Consider the following 26,311-nt stretch of genomic DNA (forward strand, 5'->3'; position numbering starts at 1 on the left):
ATAATTCTGTGATTCTGTGATTATTTTTCATGCAGTAAGCTGATTGTGAAAAGTTCTTTGTTTGGCTCCCTTCCAGCTATTTTACTTTGAAAAGTTTTATGAAAAGCTAGTTCTGGTTTCATGGCTGAGATGATTAATTAGGACAGGTGATGATTTTCTTGAAATTATAGAGGTTTGTTTGTGCTACAGCTTATCCTAAATTGAAATGGTACTTGACCTTTTTCTCCTTTAAAAATGCTTTGTGATGTCTAGGTCTGTAGAGGGGATGCCCAGATTGCACATCACATCCAGCACAGAATGACCCTAGATGCTGCTATTTTGCTAATTGATTTTTTTTAAAGTTTTTTTTATTATCTGTGGGTAGTAGTGTATTATTGTGAAAATACCTATTCTGTATTTTCTCTTACTAGCTCATTGAAATGGTAGTTATATTTAAATGGGTTTTTAATGAGCCATGTAGAAAAGTGAAGCTCAAGGAATGATAAGAATTTGGGTCTGCCATGGGGCTATTAAAGTCAGTTCAGTCATCAGAAAAACCTATGAATTGATTTTGTATTTAGTTTCTTTCATTTCTAAATAATAATTGGCTACTCCCTTGCTAGAGATTTGCCTGAATTTATGTTGTTTTTTTTTTTTCCCTTACACTCATCTGTTCATTCACAAGTGACTTGTGTTTTGGGATGTTATGGAGTCTGATGTGCTATTAGCTGAAATTTGATTTACTGCTGGGCCTTATTAAACAGCTGCTCCTTAGTTCTGCATTGTAACATGGACTGAGTAATACATAGACTGCCTTGGTGCAGTCTATAAGTGGTTTTTGCCAGTCCTCAAGAGTTGCTAGAGAGCTGTGCTTATATTCTCTTTCCATCTCCCTCACTTGTGCTGTTTGCAGAGGATGTGTGTAGCCAGTTCTGTTGGTGCCTTGTTAGTTCACTGTACAGTCTTGCTTGAGACTAGAAATGCTTTTTATGAGGAAAGGATGCCATGTTTAAATTGTTTGCCAGCCTTCTCTATGTCCTCTCCCCAGGAACTTGCTGCATGTCTGAAAACATATGGCCATGCTGTGAGAGGGGTTGAAATCTCCCTTATCAGCAGCCCGTGGCTGTCACAGTGAGTGCAGACAGACCTACACAGTGGGACTGGGGGACAGGGCTGGCCTTAACCCTCTGGCATGGGATGTTGAAGGAAATGCTTGAAGTGGCTACTTTAGAGGAAGGTATTTTCACAAGGCTAATTTATATTTTAGAGTCTTTTTTGAACCATCAAAATCTATTTTCAAGAACCATAAGTCCCCTGTGAAAAGGTTCAGTTTTTAAGCGTAAACTGATAACCAGAATCATTGATACCAGAGGTGTGGTTGAGCTGCTCCATCACTTGGAGCTGTCTCAGGTCTATGCTCTCTGTTCTCCTGGAGTCAAAAAAAGGTCATCTTGTGTGAAAGGCAGTTTTGTCCATGGATGGCCATCCTGCAGGAGAGCATAAATGTCAGAAGACCATAGCAGCTGTGAAAGGAAAGACCACATCTGGAAGTTGTATAGACCAGGAGAGGAAGTGCAGGGTTCAGCCAGGGGGATCCAGATACTATGGTTTGCTAAGCAGATTAACTACTGAGCAATTGGCCACTGAACAGCCAGAACAAATTAGGAACATTCTTGCATGAATTGATCTCCTAAGTGTCCTTCTGGTGAGAAGAAACCAGATATTTAAAATGGCTCCTAATAATCTAAAAAGGTGAGTGATTTCAGTTTCACTCAGTGTTAAAAAGAGTGGATAAGAAGTGTAGAGCCTCTGTAAAATCCAGAGGGTATGAAAGCTGGAGTATCAGTTTCTGTCTTTCTAGCAGGAGAATGGAGCTGTAATCCTCACTGATATTAAAATAAATCTGAAATAATTGCTGGTGCCTACTGATGAGCCAGTATCAGATTCATCAATAAATATCACCAAAGAATTAGCAAATTTTGGACAAGTTCTTAGGAATATGCAAAATTCAAGTGATCTTTTTGACAATCTTATCATAGTGGTGGAAAAATACAGCAGAAGTTTCTAGCTTTATGGATTTCTTTGAAGTGGAGGATTTCTGGTTTTGTGGTTTGGTGCTGAAGAGAGATGACCTGATCAGAGCATTTGATAGTGATGAATTGGTTTATGTGATAGTAGTACTTAATGAAAATATAAACAGCCATTTCTGGTGGAAATAGTTTTTTAATCCAGTTAATTAACATTCAAGTGCTTAATCTAGTCTATTAATTAAGACTGCATATGTGTTTACTAATTTTTAATTACTTTAGAATAGATGGAAATTGTAATAATTAATGTTGGAATGCAGACTGCTGCTGCTGTGTCAATATTAAAATAAATCAATCTTCTTGCCTTTTATTTATTAAAGTAAATATAACCTGTTCAGCATCATGTGTGGAATCCCAGACAGAGAAATAGAGAAACTCATCCTCTCTTTTAGAAAGAACAAGATGCTGGATTATAATTAATTCAGTACAGCCTGGTGTTATAGAGGGCAGAATGCAGTCATAGGCTGGAATGCCCTCATCCTACCCCAGATACAAAGGTGCCTCAGTAAAACTTTGTTTTGATATCTCAGGCTATAATTTCTCTATTTGGCATTTGCTTCATGCAGCTAACATATTTAGCAAAAAAAAATATCATGTTACTCTCCCTTCATTGTCTGTCTGCTGTGGAAAGACTCTGTATCAGTCAAAAGAGAAGAGCATCAAGTTGCTGTTTTTTAAACAGTACTCCTATATTTTTTTGTCTTCAGAGGATAAGGATGGCAATAAAAAAATCCCTTACACCTCTTGAAATACACAAACGATCACAAGTATGCTCTTTACAGCTGGGATAATTGTTGAGTTTTACTGCAGTTTTGTATTTCTAAAAGAGAAAAACTGTTGATCAAACACTGAATGCTGTTGTTTTTTAAAATAATTGTATCTTTTGTTGATAATTCACACAAAATTGCTTGTATTTCTTGTTGTGAAGTTAAAAAAGTAGTTTATGCAGTTGACCATTTGAAGACTTTAATTCCATTGCTGAAATGGGATTAACCTTCCATAAATTAAGATCCAAACAAAGCTGCTGTTTTTATATCTGAATGTATTAATGAATATTTGAAACTTATTTTTTCTTGAAAAATGTTGTATACATATATTAGGGACCAAACTCTTATATTATTCAAACTGATGACACTGCCTGTGCCATCTTACTGTGATAAATAATGATAATAAAACTTCTCACCTTCCTGTTGCTTTTGCCATATGACAATAAGAAATGTAAGCACGCCAATCTAAGTTAAGCTGTCGTTTATTAAATTTGTTTTGGGGTGACAAGGTGGTTTGTTTTTGCTTGATTTTATTTCCTATTTGCAGATTTTTAGTTCAGTGATTGAAAAATGCAGATAGTCCTGTTGGCTCAGGTGATTAAAAGTACTGTAACCTATTAAACCATATTCTTATGTCTTTGATGTATTCAAGTTGAGGTCCCATGGAATATGGGGTGGATAAAATATAATTATTTATTAACTGTTGTTGATATGATATTTGGTCTGTGGTGTGGATTTGTCTTTCACAAAGGAAAGTAAAATTAAACCAAATGGCATCAGCATTCACTGAATTTTGATGGAAGTTCTTTTGAAGAGCTGATAGTGGTCAGCTATCAGTAGATATTTTCTTTATGAATGCATCATTATGGTTTGTTCAGTCCTTCTGTTCATTTATGCATAAGAGTGGATGTTATGATGAGTTTCTCAGGTCGCTGCAGGTGATGAGATCTAAAACTGAAGGACAGAGAACACGAGGCGCAGCTCATTTGAGGTATGGAACTAAAAGAGTGATTCTCAAAAGATTAGGGTAGCTTCAGTCATTTATTTCTTATTAAAGAAGAAAAGGATCAACATGGAAGCGGTCTCCTGCCAGTAAAGATGATGTTTCCGGAAAAGACAGTCATCTTAGTTCTCTTCTCTTGCTGTAAATCTGACATTCTAAAGTCCAGCAAAATACCAGACTTAAGGCTGATAAAAGCTGGTCTAGAAATGTGTGCTCCATTCTTTGCCAAATTAAAGACATCTCTGTGGCCTTGAAATGTGACTCATCAAGAGGCTTTTTCCGTGGCACAGAGCAGTGTTTATCTCTGTGGATTCCTGCAGCAATGAATTCTTCATAGCTCCAGTGACCTACTCCTGTGGTTCCTACCACATTGTGTAAGGTGTCTCTGAAAGTTTTTTGCTTTGTTTCTTGTTCTCGCAAGAACCGTAGTCAAGGTGTGATCTGGGCCTCCAGCAGTACAATTCCTCTCCTTGAATAATCTCCTTTGATTAAAATAAAGGGTGTTGAAGAAATCAGAGATAAATGCTTGATATCATAATATAGTGCAAGATGTTTTGGCTGTCCTTGTTTCCCACAAGCTCACAGTCTTGTAGAATGGCATACCAGGGTCTGGAAATCAAGATTCAAGAGTGTTTATTTGCATTAAGTCTTCCAGTCCCAAAGACTTTCTAGCTCATTATGAGGATTGAGCTATTGTAGTCCAGATGGCTACTGTACCATTGTAGTGCTGTTTTACAACAAACTTCCTAACCTGTGTTCCTAATGCTAATTAGATTTGGGGAAGACTAACATGGCTTGTGTTTCTTCACGCTGAAAAAATGTTACAACTTGGTATGCCTTTTAATGGAACTGAAGCCTTTTGAAGTTTTGATGCTGTCAAAACTGTGAATACCTGCAAAAAACGGATAAGATCAAAAGCTAAGCTTGAAATAAGAAACATTTATTTTTAGATGTTCTGAAGTTATAGATGTAGACTGTCTGGAATAGGCAAAAAGCTGGAGGCAACTTAGAGTAGGAGATAATATATATGGAGATTTATATGCACATACCTTTTTTGCATATATATATAATTAATATATTTTATATATATATATATCTAAATACTTGCAGCTGCATGCATCAAAAATTATTTTTCAATCAGCCTCAAAGGAATAAAATGTAATTGGGGGATTTATCTTGATATATGACATGCAAAGGACAAAAGATTTGATGTTTCATGCTAGGATTCTTAAACGATTTGTCTTTTGTTGGAATAACTTACAGATCTTCACTTGTGGATTAGTTTATTTTCAGTTGCTGGAGATTGGTAATTAGCTTGCTATAAAACAGTAAGAGAGTTATGAGTAAAGTTTTAGAAGCATATTTTTGTAAGCAATGATATTTCATATTGTGTTAGAAAATTAAATTTCCGATACTTTTGAGCTACTGACATTTTGGTGTTGTCACATCTCTTTTGTGTGTAGATTTCTCAAGCATAAAATAATGACTTTTATGGTAAAAACGTGTTCCAGCTGTCTGCAGCTGCAGTCTGATTTTCCTCCTGCTACCTACCTTTCAGCTAGCACTGGAGAGAGCATGGATCCTTTATCCATTACTAGTTTCTTCTTTCTTTTTTTTGCATGCCTGAGCCTAAATTTGCATTAGATATGGAATTATTGGCAGAAGTTTACTACTCTGTAATTTCAAAATGACTGGTGAAAAAGAGTAAATGCCTGAAGAGTACTTTCAAAAGCTGAATTCCCAAGTGGTTTTCACTTGGACTTAGAGTTGTGGTTTTAAAATTTTTTATTGATGCTTATGTAAGTTAAATTTGAGTAAAGGGACTATTATTAAAATCTTTTGGCTAAGATGATGCTGAAATTGCTTTTAAAAAAAAGAGAAAATGACCTCTGGTGCCTTTTGGTTACATAAAGTTCTAGCTGTTGTGCTAACAGAATAAACAATTTGCAGAGTCCATGATAGGTTTAAATTGATTTGCTCTGTTTACCCTACCAATTTGGACAGAAGAATATAATGCTTTCTTGGAAATGTCTTTCAAATATTATATTACAGATTCATTTGCAGGCTACAGAATGCTTCTATCCTTAAAACTTCTTTCTTCTTCTTGAAAATTAAGTTCTAAAATGAAATGTGTATAAGAGCTAGCATTATCTCTTTCAGTATGTTACTAAGGATAAATTGGGATAAATTATTTGTTTCAAACAAATGCATGAAATCATCTATAGTGGAAAAATATCTCAGGTTTATCAAAAATCACTGTGGTGTTTTCCTATTTTTCTTGCAGCAGTAAACACAGATTTAGTAAATATTTATTAAATTAGAGACTTGGTAAAGTTCTAAATGGATTTTGAGATTTCAAACTTTTCTTGGAGAAGTTGCTGTCAAACAGATACAGAGTATCTCTATAAATCTGACTAAAGAAATGTCGCAAGAGAAGCCCACAACTTAAGTCATAATAACAGGTGATAATAACAACTAACATAATAACAACTTAAGTCATAAAAACAGGATCAGTAGGTGAAAGATTAAGAGATGGTGATGACTGATTGTGATTATAACACTTCCTTGGCTTTGCATTTTGTCTCTATCTTTGTTGTGTGTATCAACATAACTTCTTGAATGTTTTTATTCTGTAAAACTGTGGTTTTGCTCATGATTTGACTGCAGTAATGACGTGTATAGAGGTATCTAAACACAGATACTGAATTCCAGTGCACAGGCATCAATCCACACTCAGTTAATTTTCTGCATTTCTGGGTAAGATGAAGTGGCTTGCTGGGGAAGGTGCAACTCTTGCTTTCCTTGGTGCCATTCTTTCTGTGGCTCACAGTGATGAGTTTTGTGTCCCATCAGAGCTGTTGACCCTTTGTAGTATCCAATTAATGGCTGCTTTTCCTTGGGCTGATGATGTTGTGGTCTAGGCATTGATCAGAGTCTCTGCTGATAGACACTTCTTGCTCTTTGGTGGGAAGAAATGATGAAATGCTGATCTGCAGTGGCACTTTGATGGTGTTAAGTTTTTTTTTTAACAGTAGATTAAATTGTCATTTGCAGCTCGTGGCTGTATTTGATGAGCAAGATCCACACCATGGGGGTGATGGCACCAGCGCCAGCTCGACAGGCACGCAAAGCCCGGAGATCTTTGGCAGTGAGCTTGGCTCCAACGCGGCATCGGCCTTTCAGCCTTACCAAGCAACAAGTGAAATTGAGGTCACCCCATCAGTCCTTCGTGCAAGTGAGTAAATGTTCTCGGTATCTCAGTGTGTTTTGTCTAAATATATAAAGATGCCAAGTGCTGTTACCCATCGATGCTGCTGGAAAAAATGATTCATTATCTGTCCTTATCGAAAGCTGATCAGAACTGAGAAACTGCGTAAATGCTTCTTGCATGCAAGTAAACAAACCTGTTCTGTTTTAATAAATTATTTATAACTTGCTTTTAGGAGCCATAAGCTCCTTCTATGCTGCCAGTTTAAAATTGTCCTCACACTGAAAATCACAGCAATATCTCCAAATGTACTTGCTGCATGGTGTAATTTTCGGTTTGCCAGTTCTCTTCCATTTAATGAACAAAATGGTAAAAAGAAACTAAAGATAGGAGCACTTTCTATTTAACCTGTCAATGTTGCTAGGTTATGCTATCACCTTTCCATAAAAACACCTGCTAGAATGTGCATTTACTGTGTTGCAAAAATACAAAATACACTTTAAAAAGCAGAAACTACATCCAGAAACAACCGTTTACTATGTTTATTTCATTGTGGTGAACACTTGTTGGAAAACCACATAGCAGGAATTACTTTTTGCATTTCTTGCTCAGGCAGATTCTTTGAATATTTGAGCTTATTAAGAAGAAAAATTATGGAATGAAATTTACTTTGTAATTTTCATTGTTGTTAAAAGTACCATGCAAACAAGACAATGTGGATAAGGCATTGTGTGCTTTCATGTGTAGTGTCTATCATTTTGCTCACTGAACTTTTGAAATAGGGTCTCCACTCCAGAAAATTCTTAGCAGGAGTTAGTATTATCTATCATTGATATTTTACAGATTGTTTAAAAGAACCAATGTGTAATTTCCAGGAGATTGATTTGGTGTAGTGTTTTTTAAATGGATGAAATCTGTGTTTAAGCAGTCAGGTAAAATGCAAATGAAAAAGTTACCACTCTGTTAAGTTTGAGGGGTTTTGTACCGGAATGTTTTCTGTAAAATTAAGGGAATAGCATTTAACAATTAGCTTACAAAGAGCTGAATGTGTGTCTTTTTAAGCTGTAACTATGCTTCATTTCAACACAGAATTAAATTAGGGAAGGATTAATGGCAGAATAAAGAAGTATCGTGGAATTTCAGGACCCTTCCATTTTGCTGTCACTAGAGTATGTCACTGCTAAATGCACATCTCATTTCCATGCATAAGCCAAAAAACTGTCCTCCTTGGTTCTCAACTTAGCAGGGGTTAGAACAGGCAAATGCATACACATTTTCTCCTTTGTGCGATTATCCAGTGTATTATACAATACATGAATTTTAGCGCATCAAAATCATATAGTACAGATAGAACTCAGTGATGTATTGGACAGCTCACTTATCTTTGGTGTCATTCTGGAAAATACATGGAATGCTTGGCTAGTTCACTGATTGCTAAGACCACCAAAAAGGGGTTTGAGACCCTTCGTTACAAAGGTCTTTAGAAATACCGAAGACTTCTAAAACTGTTGGTAAGGATTATAGCTCTTTGACACTTTTTATAAAAACATGTACAAACAAAGTATGCGAAACAATTTGTAATAAATATGTTATCAGAAATCAGAAATGTTCTCCTATCTAATTCCTTTTTTTAAATGTTGACAGATACATTTTGGTTTTAAATGTTCCAAACCACAGGCTTGGAATCCCAGTGCAGTAATATTATCCCATATTAAACATACCTATTTCAGGAATTTCATTTAAATATACATTGAAAATAGAAATACTATCCTTATTGTATTTCCTTTATAACTTGTGAAGTGAAGCATAGCATACAAATGGTATTCTCAGTATTTCAAATAATTATCTTCTTACTGTGTAAGTTCTATTCAGCAAATAAAACCCATCCAGTTTTGCGGTAGATGCAGATCCTGATTATTACATGTTGACAAGGTCATATATCTATTAATTGGATTGGAGATGGGATACAAAATTGCTGTAATTATTGTAATTTTCCAGCTAATTGCAGGGTTGGCGGTGAATATTTTACTTCTAACAAATGAAAAACAGTATTCCGTCTGAAATTGGTTTATAGCATTTGAGACGTTTTGTTTTACATCTCTGGTGCTTTTTGCTGGCGAGGTGGGCTCTGCTCCGCGGCGGTTCCTGCGCGGCCGCGCACTTCTGTGCCCTGGTGCTGCCGCTCACCTGCACCCTCTGCTCCCAGGCAGCAGCTCCGTGCATTAGGCTGGGGCTCAAAGCCTGCTGAGATCCTCCTCTCTTTGTTCTGGTTGCCATGCTACCCCTTTTGTTTGTTTATAGATCACACCATCCCTCCTCTCCCAGCAAGAGAAAGGTTAGCTAGATCAGGTCCAGCTGGAAAAGTAATATTCATCTGGAGTCCCTCTTTTCCCATGCACGAACACAGCCACACAGCCTGTACTTTGCATGTTGGGGAGGGTGTGTGTGTGTCAAATCCAATTTTCCCATTCAATTTTTCCATAAACATGGAAACAAAAATGAGGCTGGCCCATACCCCCCCATGTTATTTTGCACTATGAAAACACAATTCTTCGATACAAGCAGTTGATTTATTTATGTTTCTTATTTAGCTCTTTCTTTTTTACTGCTTTTCTGTTACCCAAGTTAAACAACTTCTTGTTGTATTTCATCACTTCAGCTGCATCTTTTTTTCAAGCATACAGCACACAAGGCGTTTTTTGTGTTGTGCCGGCGTGTTTTCTGGGAAGAGGTTGGAAGCTCACTGCAGAAGATTGTTAAAGCAGACTGATGTTTATTCCCTGCTGAAATAGAAACTGGAGGCGCAGGTGAAAATTGCCAAACCTAATGAGCAATTTGGCAGATAAGACAGGATGTCAGGCAGTGACAGTTCAGCAGCGGGTGCACTGCCTGTGAACCAGGTTGTTTGTTTCACAGTACTGCATTTAAATATTGTAAATAAAATCCCTTTTCAGCTTCATGAGATATTATGAAAAGGGTCATCTCTTTGTCTTGTTTTCCATTTAAATTATTTAGCTTGCTCAAGAACTAAGACCACCCTTGGTTATTTGTCTTGGTGTGATTATGTGTAACAAGTCTCTCTGAATATTTCAGCAGTTACAGTGAAAAAACATTTTTAATACATAACATTATTTGGAAAACATTATAAGAGAGGTAGAGAGGTTTGGAGAGCTGATATTTTTTTTCCTTAAGGGAAATAAGGGGGTTTGGAGATCCTCTTTTTTCTTCAGCTGTTTAATGGAAGAATATTGAGAAAATGAAGCCAGAGTCTTCTCACATAGGCACATTGTTGCTGGAGGAACAAGCACAAGTTTCAACAAGGAAAATGCCAGTTGTAAACAAGGAAAACCATTCTCACCTGGAGAGTGAAACAAGCTGCTCAGAGAAATTGTGGCATCTCCACATGCTTGGAGATGGAAGAACTTGACTGAACATGGCCCTGAACAGCCTGGTCCACCTGGTCCTTTTTTGTGGACTGATTAAACCAAATAACCCCAGAGATCTCATCCAACCTTTGTAATTCTGTGATTACAAATATAATTAATAGAAGTAAACTATTTGCTTATTGAAACTATTTCTTGTAAAAGTGAATGATGTCCACAGTGACATATTTACCAGACAGGTGTACAAGCATATTGTGCATGTACAGTTTCCCACCCTGGATTGTATTGTACTGCTTCGTGCCAGTGTGACACAAATCAGCTGCCTGTGCATTTTAGAAGACAGCTGCTTTTGTTTTCAGGATGTCTTGTAGGTGCTTCAGTTCCCTAAAAATGAGATATGGGGTAATTGTAAGGTTCTCCTAAAGGCTGGAGGGTCAACATCTCCCAGAACACTGGCCAGAGAGCCTAAGAAATTACTAAGAGCTAGCTGGTAATGGTGCACTCCAGTGAATTATATCCTCAGGTGATCTGTATCATATATTTTAGCAGGACTCTCAGGACTTTTAGCATCAATTATATATTCTGGTCACAGAACCAGACCATGGAAAAAAAATCTAGATGAGAATATCATGAAGTGAGTGCACAGCTGGCTGTGAAGATGTACTAGAAGTGCAGAGAAGCAAAGAAATCGCTGCAGCTTCACACCATTGTTTACCCAGCAGTGTGGCTGTTGCTTTAAGGTTCCCTGTGTGCAAGTGTGCTCTTACCCTGCAATCAGCACAAGTCTATTCCTCACAGTTAAGAGCATGCATGCAGACTTTGACTGGGAATTCATTGCTATAGTAAAGTTCCTGACCTTGCTTGCCTTTGAATTTGTGTCTCTTTTTCTGCTTTCTGAGTAGTTTTTAGTTGTTCATTGACAAATTAGTAGGACATAAGACGTATTGACCCTGAGGGCTCTCTTAGTTTAAGGACTGTTTAGTATTTTAAGAAATCTGAACTGGAATATTAAGTATTGCATAAAAAACTAAGATGGAGTTTCAGGCACAGTGTTTCATTTCAGCATTGACTTTTGATACATTTATAAACTGTTTTGAAATCAGTGAGATGGTCACTGCCACTGCATCTAGGAAGAAAAAGGTAATTTGAAAGGCAGAACTAATGAACAACAGAGTTCACAATACTGTTAGAAGAATCCTGGTAATATGGTGCATTATTAACAGTGCAGTCAGGCATTGTGCTCTTCCATCGAAAGATCAAATGCAAATGCTGTTGTGGGCTTGCTGTTGTGTGCAGGAAGACTTAATCTGGAGTGACCAGTTGTGGTGCCAGCCGTGGGGAAATTCTTAACAGGTTGGAGAGAGTCAAAAGGGAGCAACAAGAAAACGTTGCTTTGGAGACTATAATGAGTTGGTAGGACTGGTTTATGTAGTTAAGGAAAGATAAAAACTGGTACGATTCAAGTCTTCAAATGTGTTGATATTTTTCTCAGATAAGAGAAGGAGAGTTGGTATTTCCTGGGCAAAAGCCATTTTTTGTAACCCATAGGGCTAAAAAAGATGTTTATACCTCATGTAGCAAGGCAGTGTTTGTGGCAATGATTCAGAGGTAGGTTCTGCATGGTGTCCTGTGCTTTGAGGCAGGAGAGCTCCTGGGGGCAATCTGTCCTGTTCCTGGGTAAGCCATTGGGTTGTTTGGTGACCCCAGGTGAGATGTTTCTTGCGTCCATTGTAACAATCTGTATGTCTTTGCATCTCCAATTTGAATGTTCAAAAAATCCAGTGCTAAACAAACCATTTAAAGATGGGAGTGCATAAGTGTGTGAATTTCAAGTACTTTAAAATTGCATTATATGGGTCACTTCACTGATTTGATACAAGTATTTATCTAGAGTACCAAGTGTATATTCTAAGAATTAATATGTAAATATTTATAAGGTAAGGGTTTGGTTTCATAATTTGGAGCACTCCATATTAGTGTGTTGGCAAAGAGCTGCAGAGGTGAGGTCATATTTGTTTTGGTCTCAAAAATGATGATCATTTCAGCACTCTTTCCCACATATGGCCAGTGGAAACTTTTTCATTCTTGTTTATGTCTCCTTGACTCCTAATTCAACACCGAGTCATCTTTATGTATGGAAATAAAGATGTTTTCAAATGTTCAAGAACTAAGGAATTGAGAGATCAGAAATTGAGGAAGAGAAAGATGAGTTCATCAAAACCCAGATGTTAGGAGCTTTATCAGGTCGACTTATCTCTAGGATTAAAGTGATGATTACAAAATACAGGGAAAGTTATCCACATTTATAATGAAAGATAAGGGCTTTACAGACAGAGCTTGCTGAAGTCAGAGGGAGGTTTTCTACTCGCTCTGTGAAGTTTTGGATCAACTTAGGTTTCCACAGTGTATCTCCTTGGTCTCATTCACTGGTGTTCAGATGCCTGTTGTTCCAGTGGAGTTCCAGGAATGAAATACAAAGGGTTTCCAAACCATCACTTCCACTGTTACTCCCTTGTCAGGGTCTCCTAGGTTTCTTTTATTGTGTTGCATAATGCAAAAAGAACCTTGAACCAAGGCTTGCACCTCAGCTTTTGGCATCTGAATAAGGAAGGTTTCTCATGCATTGGAGTTTGAGTAGATAGAGCAGAGTCTGTTTCCTCACCTTCTGATGCTCTCGCCATTCAGGAATTCTTATCACATTTTATCCCTAAAGCTCTGTGAAGGATATGATTGTTTAAAAGCCAGAGTTATTGAATCAAAAAATCAGTACCAGGTGCCGCTTTCTTCCATGAGGCTAAATTTGATCTTTGTATAGCACAGTTCTGACTTGAGTGATCTCCAGTTGGTGTTTTCTCCAAGTGTAGTGCTCTGCTGTTAATTTGGGATTGTCGAGCAGTTTAAAAACCATGTGTTTTTGATGAGACTGTGACACGTTTGTAAAAACAAAGATTTTAAACTGCTTAAGTTTCTAAATTAACCTTTAATATCTTCAATCTTCTTGGTATACCAGCAAGCAAAATACTGTTGCTTCTAGTAGGATTAAAAAAAAAATCCCAGAAACCAATAAATTTTAGAACTTACTGATTCTCTAGAGGAAACTTGAGTAATTGTGGTGCATTTCAAGATGTTATTCCATATGGTGAAGACTTCCATCTACAATAGCAACAATAATAACAAGAAGTAATAAAAATACGGTATTTTATCTGATACCTGGTTAGAGGTATCAGATAGCTTGTTGGGTTTTATTTTCCCTTTCTTTAAATTAAAGGAAATTTTTTCCTTAATGGAACTCTATTTTTGTGTATGCAAAAATATGATGCCATTTTATCCCATCAAACATTGCGGTATAGCTGCTCAAGTCTGTCATATTGTGGTATCAAGGGTTTAATACTATTGAGAAAATGCTATATGTTTATTTAAAGAGTTTTTCATCACACATATCAATAAGTATTATATCAGTAAATGTAATAACTCCTAAAATAGATATTTTCTTGATTGCTCCTCTGTTTCTTGTAATTTCCTTATAAGCAAATGTGGAGCACAGTGAAAGCAAAGGAACATGAATTTGAAATGAGCAGGGAGTTCTCTCTCACAATACAGACAACCACCCTGTGAACTAGTTTGCTCTATGAAGGCATATGTACACATTACATTTTTTTACCCAAGTTTCTAAAAACCTTATGCAGTATTTATAGATACTTGTTCTGAAATGTGATAAAACAGTATGCTTCAAGGCATCCTTAACATCCAGAGCCACTGGATGCAACAGTAACTGGTATCCCAGTTGTATTTTGCTTTGCTTTGAGGCAACAGGAATGGTGTTTGAATAGGTATGGCAGGGTGGGCAACTGACATTAATTACTCACAAAAAAATCTTCCAGCAGGAGAGGATGCAAAGTTTGTCAAATGTACTGATTTACACACTTGGTCCTAAGCAGGCTGATCTTGTGGGATTGGTGTTTTAGGGCTAATGAAAGGGATGTGTGCTGGGGCCTCTGTGCCACACCGTATGTGGTGCTACCGTGTGTTCAGTGCATCAGCTGGTGCATGTCTCACCCCCCAGAAAAACGTGGATATTTTTGATCACAAGCCCAGCATTGTAAGGTATTACACTTGAAGTATATCCCTTATTATTACTGCTAATTTTCATTATTAATTGTTGCTTATTATTATTGCTTAACTTACTTTAGTGTGAGAATTGTTGTTTGCTTTTGCTCATAATTCACAAGGGATCTTCTTTCTCCCTTTCTTATTACATTTGCAGCACATTAACACTCTTTTTTTTTTTTTTTTTTTTTTAGATGGGGATGTGTTTTGGAGATAGTCCATGTCTTTGGGTGATTACTGGAAAAAACTTGCTTTAAATTCTGTGTCTTTCGACATGTTCCTTTGATGAGGATAAGAGAGAGACAGATGGCTACTGGTTGAATAGGGTTGTTTTTTATTTACTGTCCTGCTCTGAAAAGGGCTGAAACATGATATTGAAATAAAGGAGTGGGTGAGAAATAACTTTTCATTAATTTATTGCCTTATTTCATACTTGAAACAAAATCAAAATTTGTTGTTTCTCCTACCCATCTCTTGCTGTAAATCTTAAATGAATTATGTAATTGAGTGCCAACTTCAGAATGGTGTGGGTTCACATTAGGGGCAAATGAAGCATTCAGGGTGAGAATTAAGTGTATGTATTTAGAAGAACTTTCCTTTTTTTGACCCCTGGCACTGGATGCTGTGGAGGTGACAAGCTCGGCTTGAGCCCATGGATCTGTTCTGGGCTGAGTGAGGCACAAGCCCAGCACCTGCTCTCCTGCGGTCACAGCTTGGCCTGGCTCTGTGTCCCTAGTACTCTGCAGCCTCAGCTCAGCTCCCCTTCTGTGACACTGCAGGGACAGAGGGGATCCCCCTTCGTGACACAGTGACACAGTGCCACCTTGCTTTGACTGCCTGGGCTGATGCCAGAGCTGGGCACTTTGGGGTTGGAGTGGATGTGAACTCTGGCTGTGTTCCAGGTCCGTGTTTCTAGCCTCTGTTATGGATTTAGGCAGCTAATTCTATCAATAGTTTTGGATTGACAGAAAGTAGAAATTATTGTATATGCAGACAGGGAGCTGGAGACCATGTGGGTTTACAAACAAAAGCAAACAGTGGTGTTTAGGTTAAGTTAAAATGTTACTACTGCTTGCATGCATACGGTAAAGGGCTGTAGAGACAGCAAGAGCAAGCTTGCATTAGCTTCCAAGTATTGTGCGTGTGAGTCAAACATGAGGCTTCTCAGAGCAAACTTTGATCAACCATTAAAACCTTATCCCGAGGCACTGGATTTGATTCAGTTCTCTGTACAGCACTGTTCATATTCACAACTGAAAGTAAAATTGTACTCTTTTGGCAATTGCTGGGCATCAATCTGATGAATCAAGCTGATTCAAAGCAGACGTGATGGATGAGGTTAATACCAACAGACTCCAGGTTCTGCATCTGAGCTAAATGCTCAAGGCAACGCAGTATCTCATTCTTGGACACCTTAGGGTGTGCTCATCTGACCTGTTTTACAGCTTATTCAGGGTGAAATGCACCATTGTCTACACTAGGTGCACTGGCTAATCTCTCTAGGGAGAGAAAAGGAGTTGACCAGTTCCAAAATAAATGTCTGTGAATCCCGTTCTGCCTGTGATTTAGCTCACACTGTGAAAATAAATTATTACATGAAAGATTTAAAAAAAAAAAAAAAATTATCATGAAGTAGGATGTTGCCTTTGTTGCCTTAAAAAAGGTCATTTGCAAATTTGGAAGAGAAATGCTAAATGGCATTTGCAAGCAAACAGCTTCTCAGTTTTACTTACTGAGTACTTTTGCATGGAAAAGTTCTTATACAGCCCTAATTATTCTTGGGAAGTATATTTGTGCTGTGGACAGTATGCCATTAATGCAGGAAGTGCCATGTTCAATTTTTTTCAGAGTAAGATTGGGTTTGAGACACTTGGATGGAATTTTATGGTTAAACTAAATGCTAAAATAATAAAAATTGGTTTAACTAATTTTCTGGTTAAACAGTGTCATCTGCCTTAGGTCTGTCACTGGTATCTGGTCACTTTGTGGTGCTGGTCCCAAACGGGTAAACCTCTGCAAAGAACCAGCTATACTTTTTCTTGCTGTGTGTTCTCAGATGTTGAAGCACCACAGATGACATGTGGCACTGAAAGCCAGCCCAGATCTGGAGGATTAAAAATGATGTGGAGTTAATGAGGTCTGAAGCACACGAGTTGTTTTCACTGCTCTATGCAGTTGAGTGTCTCTGTGCCCTGTTCCCGCACACACTGCAGGTGTTCCAGCCATCCTGCCTTTCCTGTTGTTCAGGGTATCCTGGCTCCCTGTGGACTTGAGAAAGTTCTCTACACACTCAGCCTCTGGAATGGGTGGCTTTGTAAAGGACCATCCCTCACATATAGACCATTAAAGGAGATGCGTTTGCAAGTTTACGGACAGAATAATGATGAGCAACAACTGTTGTAACTGTTTCAAATGAAATAATATTTGAAACAATGCTAGCAGTTCTTTTTAGTAGATTATAGAAGAACAAAATTCTGTTCATCAGTTTCTAACAAGTTGGAAAATGCACACATGTGCCTTGTTAACCAGCTTTATATAATACACAACTAAGTCTTTCAGTGTTTTTGGTAAGTCCTGACATGATCTTTCTGCTTTTGGACTTTTTTGAGGTTTTCTGCGCATGAAAGCTTTCTCCACCAAATATAAAAATGTTAGCTTCTATTCCAATCCATTTTGAGCTCTGATGTTTAAGACTTTCATTAGATGACAGGGAGATTGTAGGTCAAACACTGCCTGACTTTCACAATGATTTCCATCTCAAGGGTCTTACATTCTATAGTCTCTTCATGTTTTATTTAAAATTTTAGTTGGGCTTTTGACTCATGGAAAAATAAATAAAAATGAAGGTCTTACTGCAGTGAAAAACCCATGAAACTGCTCTGTCAAATGAACTGCATGACATTTATCCATGGGAAATATCCATTAAGTGAGTGAATAAAGTTACTGCTCTAGTTTGACATAGTAGGCAATATTTCTGTGAGTATTGCACATGTAGATGATTTACCTCTACCTCTGTTTTAAGTTCACCTTTAAAGTAATAAAACACAAGTGGGCCAAGTCTTCCCGTAATCCTGCTTTCCCATAGCTCTATGTTATGTTACTTAAAACATAACATAACAGTGTAATAAGTATTTTCAGTTCTTCCACCCGTAAAGGATGGGGGGAAAATCTGTTTGCAGTTAGTGCTGGTACTGAGATATTATTTCTGGTTTGTGCTTCGGCAGTGATGGGGGGAGCAGGATGTGCAGCTTGAGGAGAGGTCACTGCCAGGGTGCTGCTGCAGGAGCTTGAGGAGGAGAAGCCATGTGTAAGCAGCAGTGGAGGGAAGGAGGAGAAAATGGAATTGTTTAAAAACATATCGCCCAAGAAGTGAAGGGTGAAAAATCTTCAGTGAAACTGCAGCTGGAAATGCTCAATAAATATTTGTTTACTGCAGCTTGGTCTGCATATTTCTTCTGTTAGCTGAGAAGTTTATCCTAAACTGTGTCTTGGCAGCTGCCGTGCAGCAGTGTGTCATGGTGGTAGCAAATCCAGAGAACCCATAGAAAAAGGGGGCACCAGAGCGGTGCATGCTTTTGAGCCATGTGCCCAGTGGTGCTGGGAGCGAGCAGCTGCGCTCGGGGTGCAGGCTCTGGGTTTGCTGTGGGTCACTGGTGCCCAGTGCGTGCCCCAGAGCTCAGGCAGAGGGGCAGTGTGTGCTGGGCTGGGCTCGGGCCCTGCTGTCCCCGCTGCAGCTCACAGCTGCTGGGTACGTGCCAGCGCGGTGAGCTCCGCAGGAGAGCCCTGCGTGCGTGGGTGATTTCACGGCTCCGTGGGAGCGCCGTGGAGCTCCCAATGGCTGTCACTTCAGGGTATATTGTCACACAGCTGTTTATGTGCTGTTTGCCTGGTTGGCTGCTGGTGTACAAGCCAGCTTCTAGCAGTCTAGATTTTGTGCATGTGAATTTTTTGCATGGGATTCCTATTATGGGATGAATAGAATATTAAATTACTCCTCAAACCCTGAAGGCAGTACATCAGATTCACTCATCCTGAGCAATTTCTGCTATGCTGTATGTACCATATCCCAGGTTCAGTTTTTCAGTTTTCCCAGGGCTGAGATTTTGTTCCATTTGTTTCTATTTTTCTTTTTCAAAGTCGGAATGTTTTACTAAGGGTGAAAAATACTTTTAATGAAGTATTTTAATTTGCTCTTGTGTTGTGGGCTTGTATTCTACCCTCCCCTCATCCAGATTTTGCCAGATGTTTTAAATATCTTCTCAATACATCTGCTTTCAAGGTTTTTCTGCAAATCCAATTGTGTTTAACAGGCACCGAGTCCTTGTGAATCCATGTTGTATTTTTCTCTACTTTATGCCTCTCAGATCTGACAGATGTCTTGAGTTCTAGGGCAGCAGGTTTTCAGTGTTTTCTGTATGAAAGCAGATAAGATTGGTACATTGTTAGAATTTCCTCAAGGATCAGAGTTTCAGACGTCTGTGGGAGGAAGGCATTTCATTGACCACATGTTTTTACAGAATTTATTAAGTTTAGTAAGTTATTAAATCCAATAATTTATCTTATGCTTTATCAAAGGCGGTGGCTTTTGTACGGAAAGTTGTATTTGTGGGGCTTTTTTTGCATTTCCTCTCTTTTTTTTTTTTTTTTTTTCATCCTTGTGTATATAATATTTAAACCAAATACGGTGTTTAATTTATCTTTCCTTGGAAAAATTTCTTAAAGTCATAATTTTAGCTAGAGGGATGGTAATTTTCACCCATATATATGTGTGGTTAATTTGGTTTTATTTTCCTTTTGATCAGTCCAATTAAATACATTTATTTCATTTTAGTCATAACTATTTTATTACTTTCACTGCAGTGTAAACTGTTTGCTCTGTGTCTCCTTCCTTGATTTTTTCCTTCACTAGTTTTTCTGTCATTTGCTTGTAAAATACCTGAAGGGTCATTTTTAACAATGAAAAGTGAGGAAATGTCAAAGGTAGGGCTGCTGATGAAGGCTCTTTGTTTGCTCTGTGCTTTCTGTCTGTAGTTATCAAGCTGCAGAATGTGAGATGCTCAGCACGCATGATGGGATGAGCCTTTAACCTGAGAGAAGGTTAGCTGGTGACTTGATGCTCCTTCCTTCTGTCTCCATTTTCTGACTTCCAGTTTGAGAACCTGGTGCATCTGGGTTGACTTGATGCCTCATGGAAATTTTAGAAAGGAGACAGCCACTTTGTATCGGCCTGTGGTCAGAAACAGAAGGAGAATGGAAAAGAGAAGGCATGAAGAATTGAAGAACAAAGATGCATGAATCAGGAAAGGGGAGGGGGGAGCGCAGGAAGAGTATCTAGTGGCAGGGAAAGCTTACCTCCCAGGGGACAAATAAAAATACATAACTGTTTCCTTGATGTTACTTTGCTGTATAAACAGTTACCCTAGGACCCATGTAAATGATGTATGACTATGAGAGAAAGTGAGTAAGTTGCTGCTGCCCTCCCGCTCACCCTTTCTCTTTGCAAAACTCTCTGTAGAACCTAAGACCTGGCCCATGCCAGAAACTGAAGAAAAAAAAAGAAACAAAAATAAGTTAAAGACATGAAAAGGAAGGATAATCCCACATGATTACACTTTTGTTATTTCTCAAGTGTTAATCACAAAATGAAAAATGGTAGTGTGTAATGTTAGATTTGTGTAAGTGCATGATGACATTTTGAATTACCTTTCCTGAAACACAAACTGTGGATTGTCTGACATAGCAGACATTCACTGAATTGCAGAGCTTTAAAAATGACAGTCCTGGGGCTTTGATGGATTCTCTGTCTCCTGAAGTCTTGAAATTAAAGTCAATATTTTTCTGTATTTCCAACAGAAGTTAAAAGACTAAATGCAGACATTATTGCATGGTGTACCTGGGCTTATAGGTGTTTGACAGAATGATCACAGGGTGTCTTCAGGATTTGAGTTATGAGTCTTGTTTGGAGTCTCACAATAGTGCTGCAATGAGTGTAGCAAATGATTCTTTACATACTTGGACCTATGCTTTTCTCATTTTAAGATCCTTCTGTATTTGTTCTCAGCTTTTTATTTTATTTTTTTTTTTGGTGCAGTTTTTCCAGCTGCATCCTCTCTCATTGTTTACATTGTCCATTACAGCCAATTCTGTAGTCTTCCCATCCTGTCTGCCACAGAAATCTATATATACTGCTCCAATACCCATTGCTCATGCAAACCAGCAGCCAGGTTTCTCATTCATCCATATCCTACATTTTGTTTGTAGGTGGGGTGTGTTCACTTGGTTAGGTTTGTTTTGTCTTGCTTTGTTGTATCTTTTGTTGTTTTTATTTAAGGATAAAAAGGAGAAAATTAATTTTTTTAAATTTTTTTTTATTTGTTTTTTGATTCAGCTCCTCCTTGGTGCAGAGGAAGTGCAAACTAAGGAGGATGGACAGCATCTCTTTGAGTCACCATGGCTTGGGCTGGTCATGTTCTCCTGTGGGACTGGCTAGTGAATCAGCTGTTACCCAGGAAACTGAGGCTGACAAAAATTTTGGATTAACTTTTAATGCTTTCTTGGCCCTTTAACAGAAACTAATCTGTTTTGGCTCAGCTAAAAAAAAAAAAAGGATGTTCTGAGCCCTTTTCTTCCCAGAGTATTTATTCTTTTTACTGTACTTCATGGCCAACTGCTGGCATAGCTGTATTACAAAAAATTCCTAAGACTGTATTTTGCAACAATGGCTTCAAGTGTGCTCTGACTTAATTAGTAGGAAAAGCCAGCTTATATCTCTGGCTGTATTAGGGGCCTCATGCTGTTGTGTGTGACTGCTTATTGTTGAACATTTAGTGCAGAAAACAGTTTACCTGACAGATGTGTGTGGGGGGGGTGGTTTGAGAGAAAAATAGGTTAAATATCTAAGTCACCACATAAATGCTAAGTATGATTATAAAATGCAAAAACGATGATATAGAAATCTGTGAGGCCAGCCATGCAAGACTGCCTGTGGGCCTAGGATTTTAGTCCTTTGCTTTTACAGCAAGAGACTAGAAATGCTTATGCAATATTAATTCAGGATATACAGCAAATTGGCATTTGGAAGCATTCAATTTTCCTCATAATTGTTCTCCATTCACTTGGCCGATTATCAGTAATTTCAGGGAATTAAAGATGCTCTTTTTAGAAGTTTCTAGTGAACTCTTTAGAATTGTCAAACAATAACAAACCTGCCACTTAGGCAGCAATTTTCCCTCTTGCTGTCCTCACACTGATGTTAGATTGCTGTTTGGAAAGGCTAGACAAGCAAACTGCCATGTAGTAAATCAGCAGGAAATTTTTTTCAGCCTCATGCTACTGAGTGAATTTTGTGTTTGTTTTCTCTGTGCAAAGACTTTAATCCTTCAGTTTGGGATCAGAGAGGTTGGTTTTCTTTGATAGCAAATCTGATAAGGTGTATTTTGTTAAAGAATTTAGCGTTATATTTTTGTGGATTAAGCTTGTTATCCTTCAGTCATCTCTAGGTGAATCCCACCAGAATACAATTCAAAGCATGTGATGTCCAGTTCTTCCCTTTTCCTCTGCTGCAGAATGAAAAGGGGGAACAGAATAATTAAAAACCCTCAGAAAAGTGGCGTGGGAAGGGCCACTTACTGAAAAGATGGCACTCTGTCCTCTCAGTCTGGGTCACAGGAACTCCTAAAGCACAAAGTGTGCACAGGGACAAGAATTGCAAAATGTCTGTGGCCAGAAAAGGGACTGTTTCAAGGTGATCTGTGACAGTGATCCAGTGACCCAGTGGAGATATTATGTACCTGCCTGCAGGCTTTGGAGATGCTGAGCATAGTCACCTCTCAGTCCCATGATCTCTGCCTCTTCCTTTCTCCTGGAGTTAGCAGCCAAGGAGTCAACATCCCAGTGCTGTCCCTGTGCCAGCCAGGAGTGAGGAATGTGGACATCTGAATGCATGTGGGCTTGGGTAGTTTTGGCTCCCATTTCCAGCCCTGCTGAGGTGTTGCTGCTGAAGAGGGGCAACAGAGTTCAACAAGATGTTTAACTGCTTTTCTCCTCAGATGTGTGGAAACAGCAAAAAACTCTTCACATTTGATAGGTGGTTTTAGTCCAGCATTTGTATTTGAGATAACCCAGCTGCTTCTGAGGAACATGAGAGCAGTCTTCCTTTGCACAAATGGTTTTGGTTATCCCAGAAAAAGCACATACATCTGTCTGGTTTATTTAAATCTTCCCTACATTAGAATTGCCATACTAATCACACAAGAAAGTACAATGATAGTTGTATTCCAAGAGGTAGTGAAAACTGAGGGAAGTTAGTGAGGCCTGCTTGATGCTGGTCATGGAACAAGATGCTGCCCAATCTGGCCCCCTCTTGAGTGTTTTGTAATACCTGCTGCCAGGAGTTGTTCTTTCATGAGTGGACCTTCCTCTTGTTGGCTTTTGTGTGATAAAAACCCCCACTTTTATTAGAAATGTTCTGTTGTGGAGGGGATGGAACACCCTCCATTATTAAGATTCAAGCTTCTTTTCCCGCATATGCAAAGTCTTGGCTTCATTTGTAAAATTGTTGCGATAGTTTGCATTCTGTATGTGTTGCATGACCAATGGGTAAGTCTTCTCTCCTAAGTTTGAACTTGAGAATGAAAGTGTTAAACATCCTTTGGAAGTATTTTCAAAAGCTTGAAAAATACAAAAATCAAAATCTCATCTGACCAAAAAAAAAAAAAAGAGTAAACTCTGTCATGAATTAATAACTTTAAAATAGTTCTAAACATTCCAGAGAAGAACACAAAGTAATGAACTTGTCCTCAGAAAACTATTTAGTTTCAGAAACATTTAAGAAGTATTTTTCATGTTTATGTGAATGGCATAAAAGATAATGTTTTAGTTTTTCTACAGACAAAATCCCAATTAAAGATAATATGTATCTGTATGAATACAAATTTACTTTTCTGGAATGACTTTAAAAACATCTTCAGGAGCACTCTCTGTTTTAGGTAGCCTTTGAATTTGTAGTGATGAATAAGTATCTTATATGTTATTTAATGCATTAGATTTTTGATGTTGCATATGAAATATTAAATACAGTAGCTCTCATATAGTTATAAAAATACACTGCCCTCAGAGACTGCATAAACATAGGTAGCTAAACAATAATAACCTAATTTTCTGTTTTATTTTACATAAAACACAAGATAGCTACTTTTATTAACCAGTAAAGTGGTTTTAGTGAGAAGCACCATATTTAATGTAAAAATGGTGTAGAATGAGAATATTTTGAATTAATTTTCAGATTCTTAAGTAATCACTTCAAGAAACAGAGATGGTTCCTGCTGGAAGCACATTGACTGTGTGGTGCATGCTGCAGAGAAGCTGATGATCTGTGAGAGCCTATGGGTGTTCTTCCACTCACAATCATTTGTGTATCTTCCTTGTGTTTATTCTGTGAATGGCCAGGTGTTTTGCACAAGCCATGTAAGGATGCATGGATTGAAAATCAATGTGATAGGAAGGTCTTATTACTAGGAAGTGTTCTAAATTCTAATATATTACAAAAATTATGATAATAAGACTTATTTCCTAAACCTCTTTGCTCTCAGGTAGGTTAAAGAAGTAGTTCTATCAGTACAGGAGATGGTTCTCTTCTCTCTGTAGCTTTCTTTTAGTGGCAATGCAAAGTAACTTTATTTTGAGGAGTGGAAAATTTTGAGGAATTGCATTCCACAGAGACTTTGTGAAGAATTAACTTAAACTAAAATTATTATTACACTGAATTTTATTTTTGGTTATTAGATTTGGTTATTATGGATATGCGGGTACAGGGTGGGTAGGGGAAGCCCATGGATGCTGAGGACTGGATGCCATAGTGCTCTTGCAGCTCTCCTTTACGTCCTGGCTGGTATCCCAGTGCAGCTGGGACACTTTGCTAGAAAAGTAACTCTTCCTTTACATCTCCATGTTGGCCCTTGTGAACAAGAGTGACCCTTCCATATTCCTGCTTCGCTCCTGGATGCAGTTTCCCATGGACTGAGGTTGTTAGCCTTGACACTGTGGGGCTGTGTCTGGGTGTGTGGCACTCAGGGCAGTGAGCTCTCTGTCCATCAGCCCATATGAAAAGCAACCCTGGCCATGGGCTCATGGGAATTAGAACAACTGCAGTTCCTTTGTTTTCCTGGTTTTTCTTCTGTCCATCCTTAGATAGTTTGTTAACTTGCAGTTTTTCTGCAGGGAGGTCTTGGGAGAGAGCGAGGCGCACAAGTGCACAAGGCGCTTGTCTGGGTTCAGGTGCAGAAATTGCCAGACCAGTTGTAACAATATGTTTTCTTCTACTTAGTGTAGAGTGCAGAGTGTGGGAGGTTTTGCAGAGTACTCATGTCCAGCTGACTACTTGCAGGGCATTTCCAGGATAATCTGTCCTGGGCTATTGATTTTCCTTGGAATCTGTTGACATTCTTCACGTTTAAGCAACAACCTCCAATTATTCATGCTAATGGAAGAAGACCAAACTACTGGTAGTCCTCTCTTTTTCTCATTTCAGTGTATCAATGTATTTTGGGCTGCAGAAAAAGAACTACTTTAATAATCTCCTTTGAGGAATGAAATGAAATGAGAATTCCTTAATAGCATAAAATGAATAGTAATAATAGTAATAATAATAATAACAATAAGTATTTATAGATCTTGTAAAATAAAATTTGTCCACCTCATGTACCCTCTCTGAATGCAGATACTTGAAATTATTGTAGCACATTCTAGGATGAGACAAGAAGGGAGCCTTGTAGCGTGGAAACAGCTTGGAAAAGTTAGCTGCTGGGAATCTGACAAATTCTGGCACGAAGTATATACCATAGTATTTCAGTAAATATCTTCTGTTAGTTCTGGCTAAAGCTGTTTCTCCACTAAGAAAGATGATCTTCATCTCTGGGCTAGAACCAATCACAAATTCTAATGAAATTTGGCAACTGCAAGCATGAAAAGTCATTGATCCAAAAATTCATGAACTGTCTTTCATGTATCAAGATTTCCTTTTGAACCTCAGTTGAAGCTCTTTCTATTGGCTTATTCTTGGTTTTGAACTTTTAGGAATATTTTTTTACTCTCTTCAGATTTGGCAATGTGAAATAAAAAATGGAGTGAGAGGCACATAATTAAGCATGCAGCGTAACTGCATGTTTCCAGGGCTGTATAAGGAGAGGAGTGGGGGGTGGCAGGGGGAAAACACCCAAAAAGCAGAGGGGAAATAAAAAAAGGCAGTGGGGGGAAAGACATTGCAAAAGTTTATTTAGGTGTAGAAAATATTCTTCATTTCCAAAAGAGAGCAATTTATGCTCTCTGTTGTTTTAGGGGACTTTCAAAAGTACATGTAAAGAGGCTCAACTTTGCACATACTTCAAGCAGCACTAGTTTCCTCCTGTTCATTAGACATGTTTTTAAAGCGTAAGGGGATATGTAGATATCTAGAAAATAATTAAGCATTAAGAATTAAGGTCTGTCATCCAGTGGAGAACAGTGGGCATTATGTGTTGTTGTCCCACTGTGGGCATTGTCTGAACAATTTAACAGCAGCTTCCAGTGTAGTCTAAATTGGCTTACTGTTTGGCTACTGGGAACATCGGAGTTTTCTGCAGGTGATCTTTAACATTAAGAATTAATGAGAAGATTTTAGCATGTTCTGTTGAAGCTGGAGCTTCTTATTCCCCACTCTGTGTTTGGAAAGACCTTGTTGGGTCACCATTAGTTTTGTGTAGTCACCAAACTTTGCAGGTTCTCTAGGTTCTCTGACCTAC

The 26,311-nt window shown here is 38.2% G+C and overlaps 1 protein-coding gene across 15 annotated transcripts in view; it reads left to right on the forward strand.

Moving 5' to 3' along the window:
- The window catches only part of PARD3 (par-3 family cell polarity regulator), a 446,575-nt gene that overhangs the window by 143,821 nt on the left and 276,443 nt on the right, over window positions 1–26,311 (forward strand). For all 15 annotated transcript variants that reach the window (XM_058830950.1, XM_058830956.1, XM_058830954.1 and 12 more), the window contains exon 3: window positions 6,891–7,071. In XM_058830950.1, the coding sequence (XP_058686933.1) occupies window positions 6,891–7,071 (181 nt within the window). The remainder of the gene's footprint in view (window positions 1–6,890; window positions 7,072–26,311) is intronic.

Source organism: Poecile atricapillus, chromosome 2 (genome assembly GCF_030490865.1).
Source record: "Poecile atricapillus isolate bPoeAtr1 chromosome 2, bPoeAtr1.hap1, whole genome shotgun sequence".
Classification (NCBI taxonomy): Eukaryota; Metazoa; Chordata; class Aves; order Passeriformes; family Paridae; genus Poecile; species Poecile atricapillus.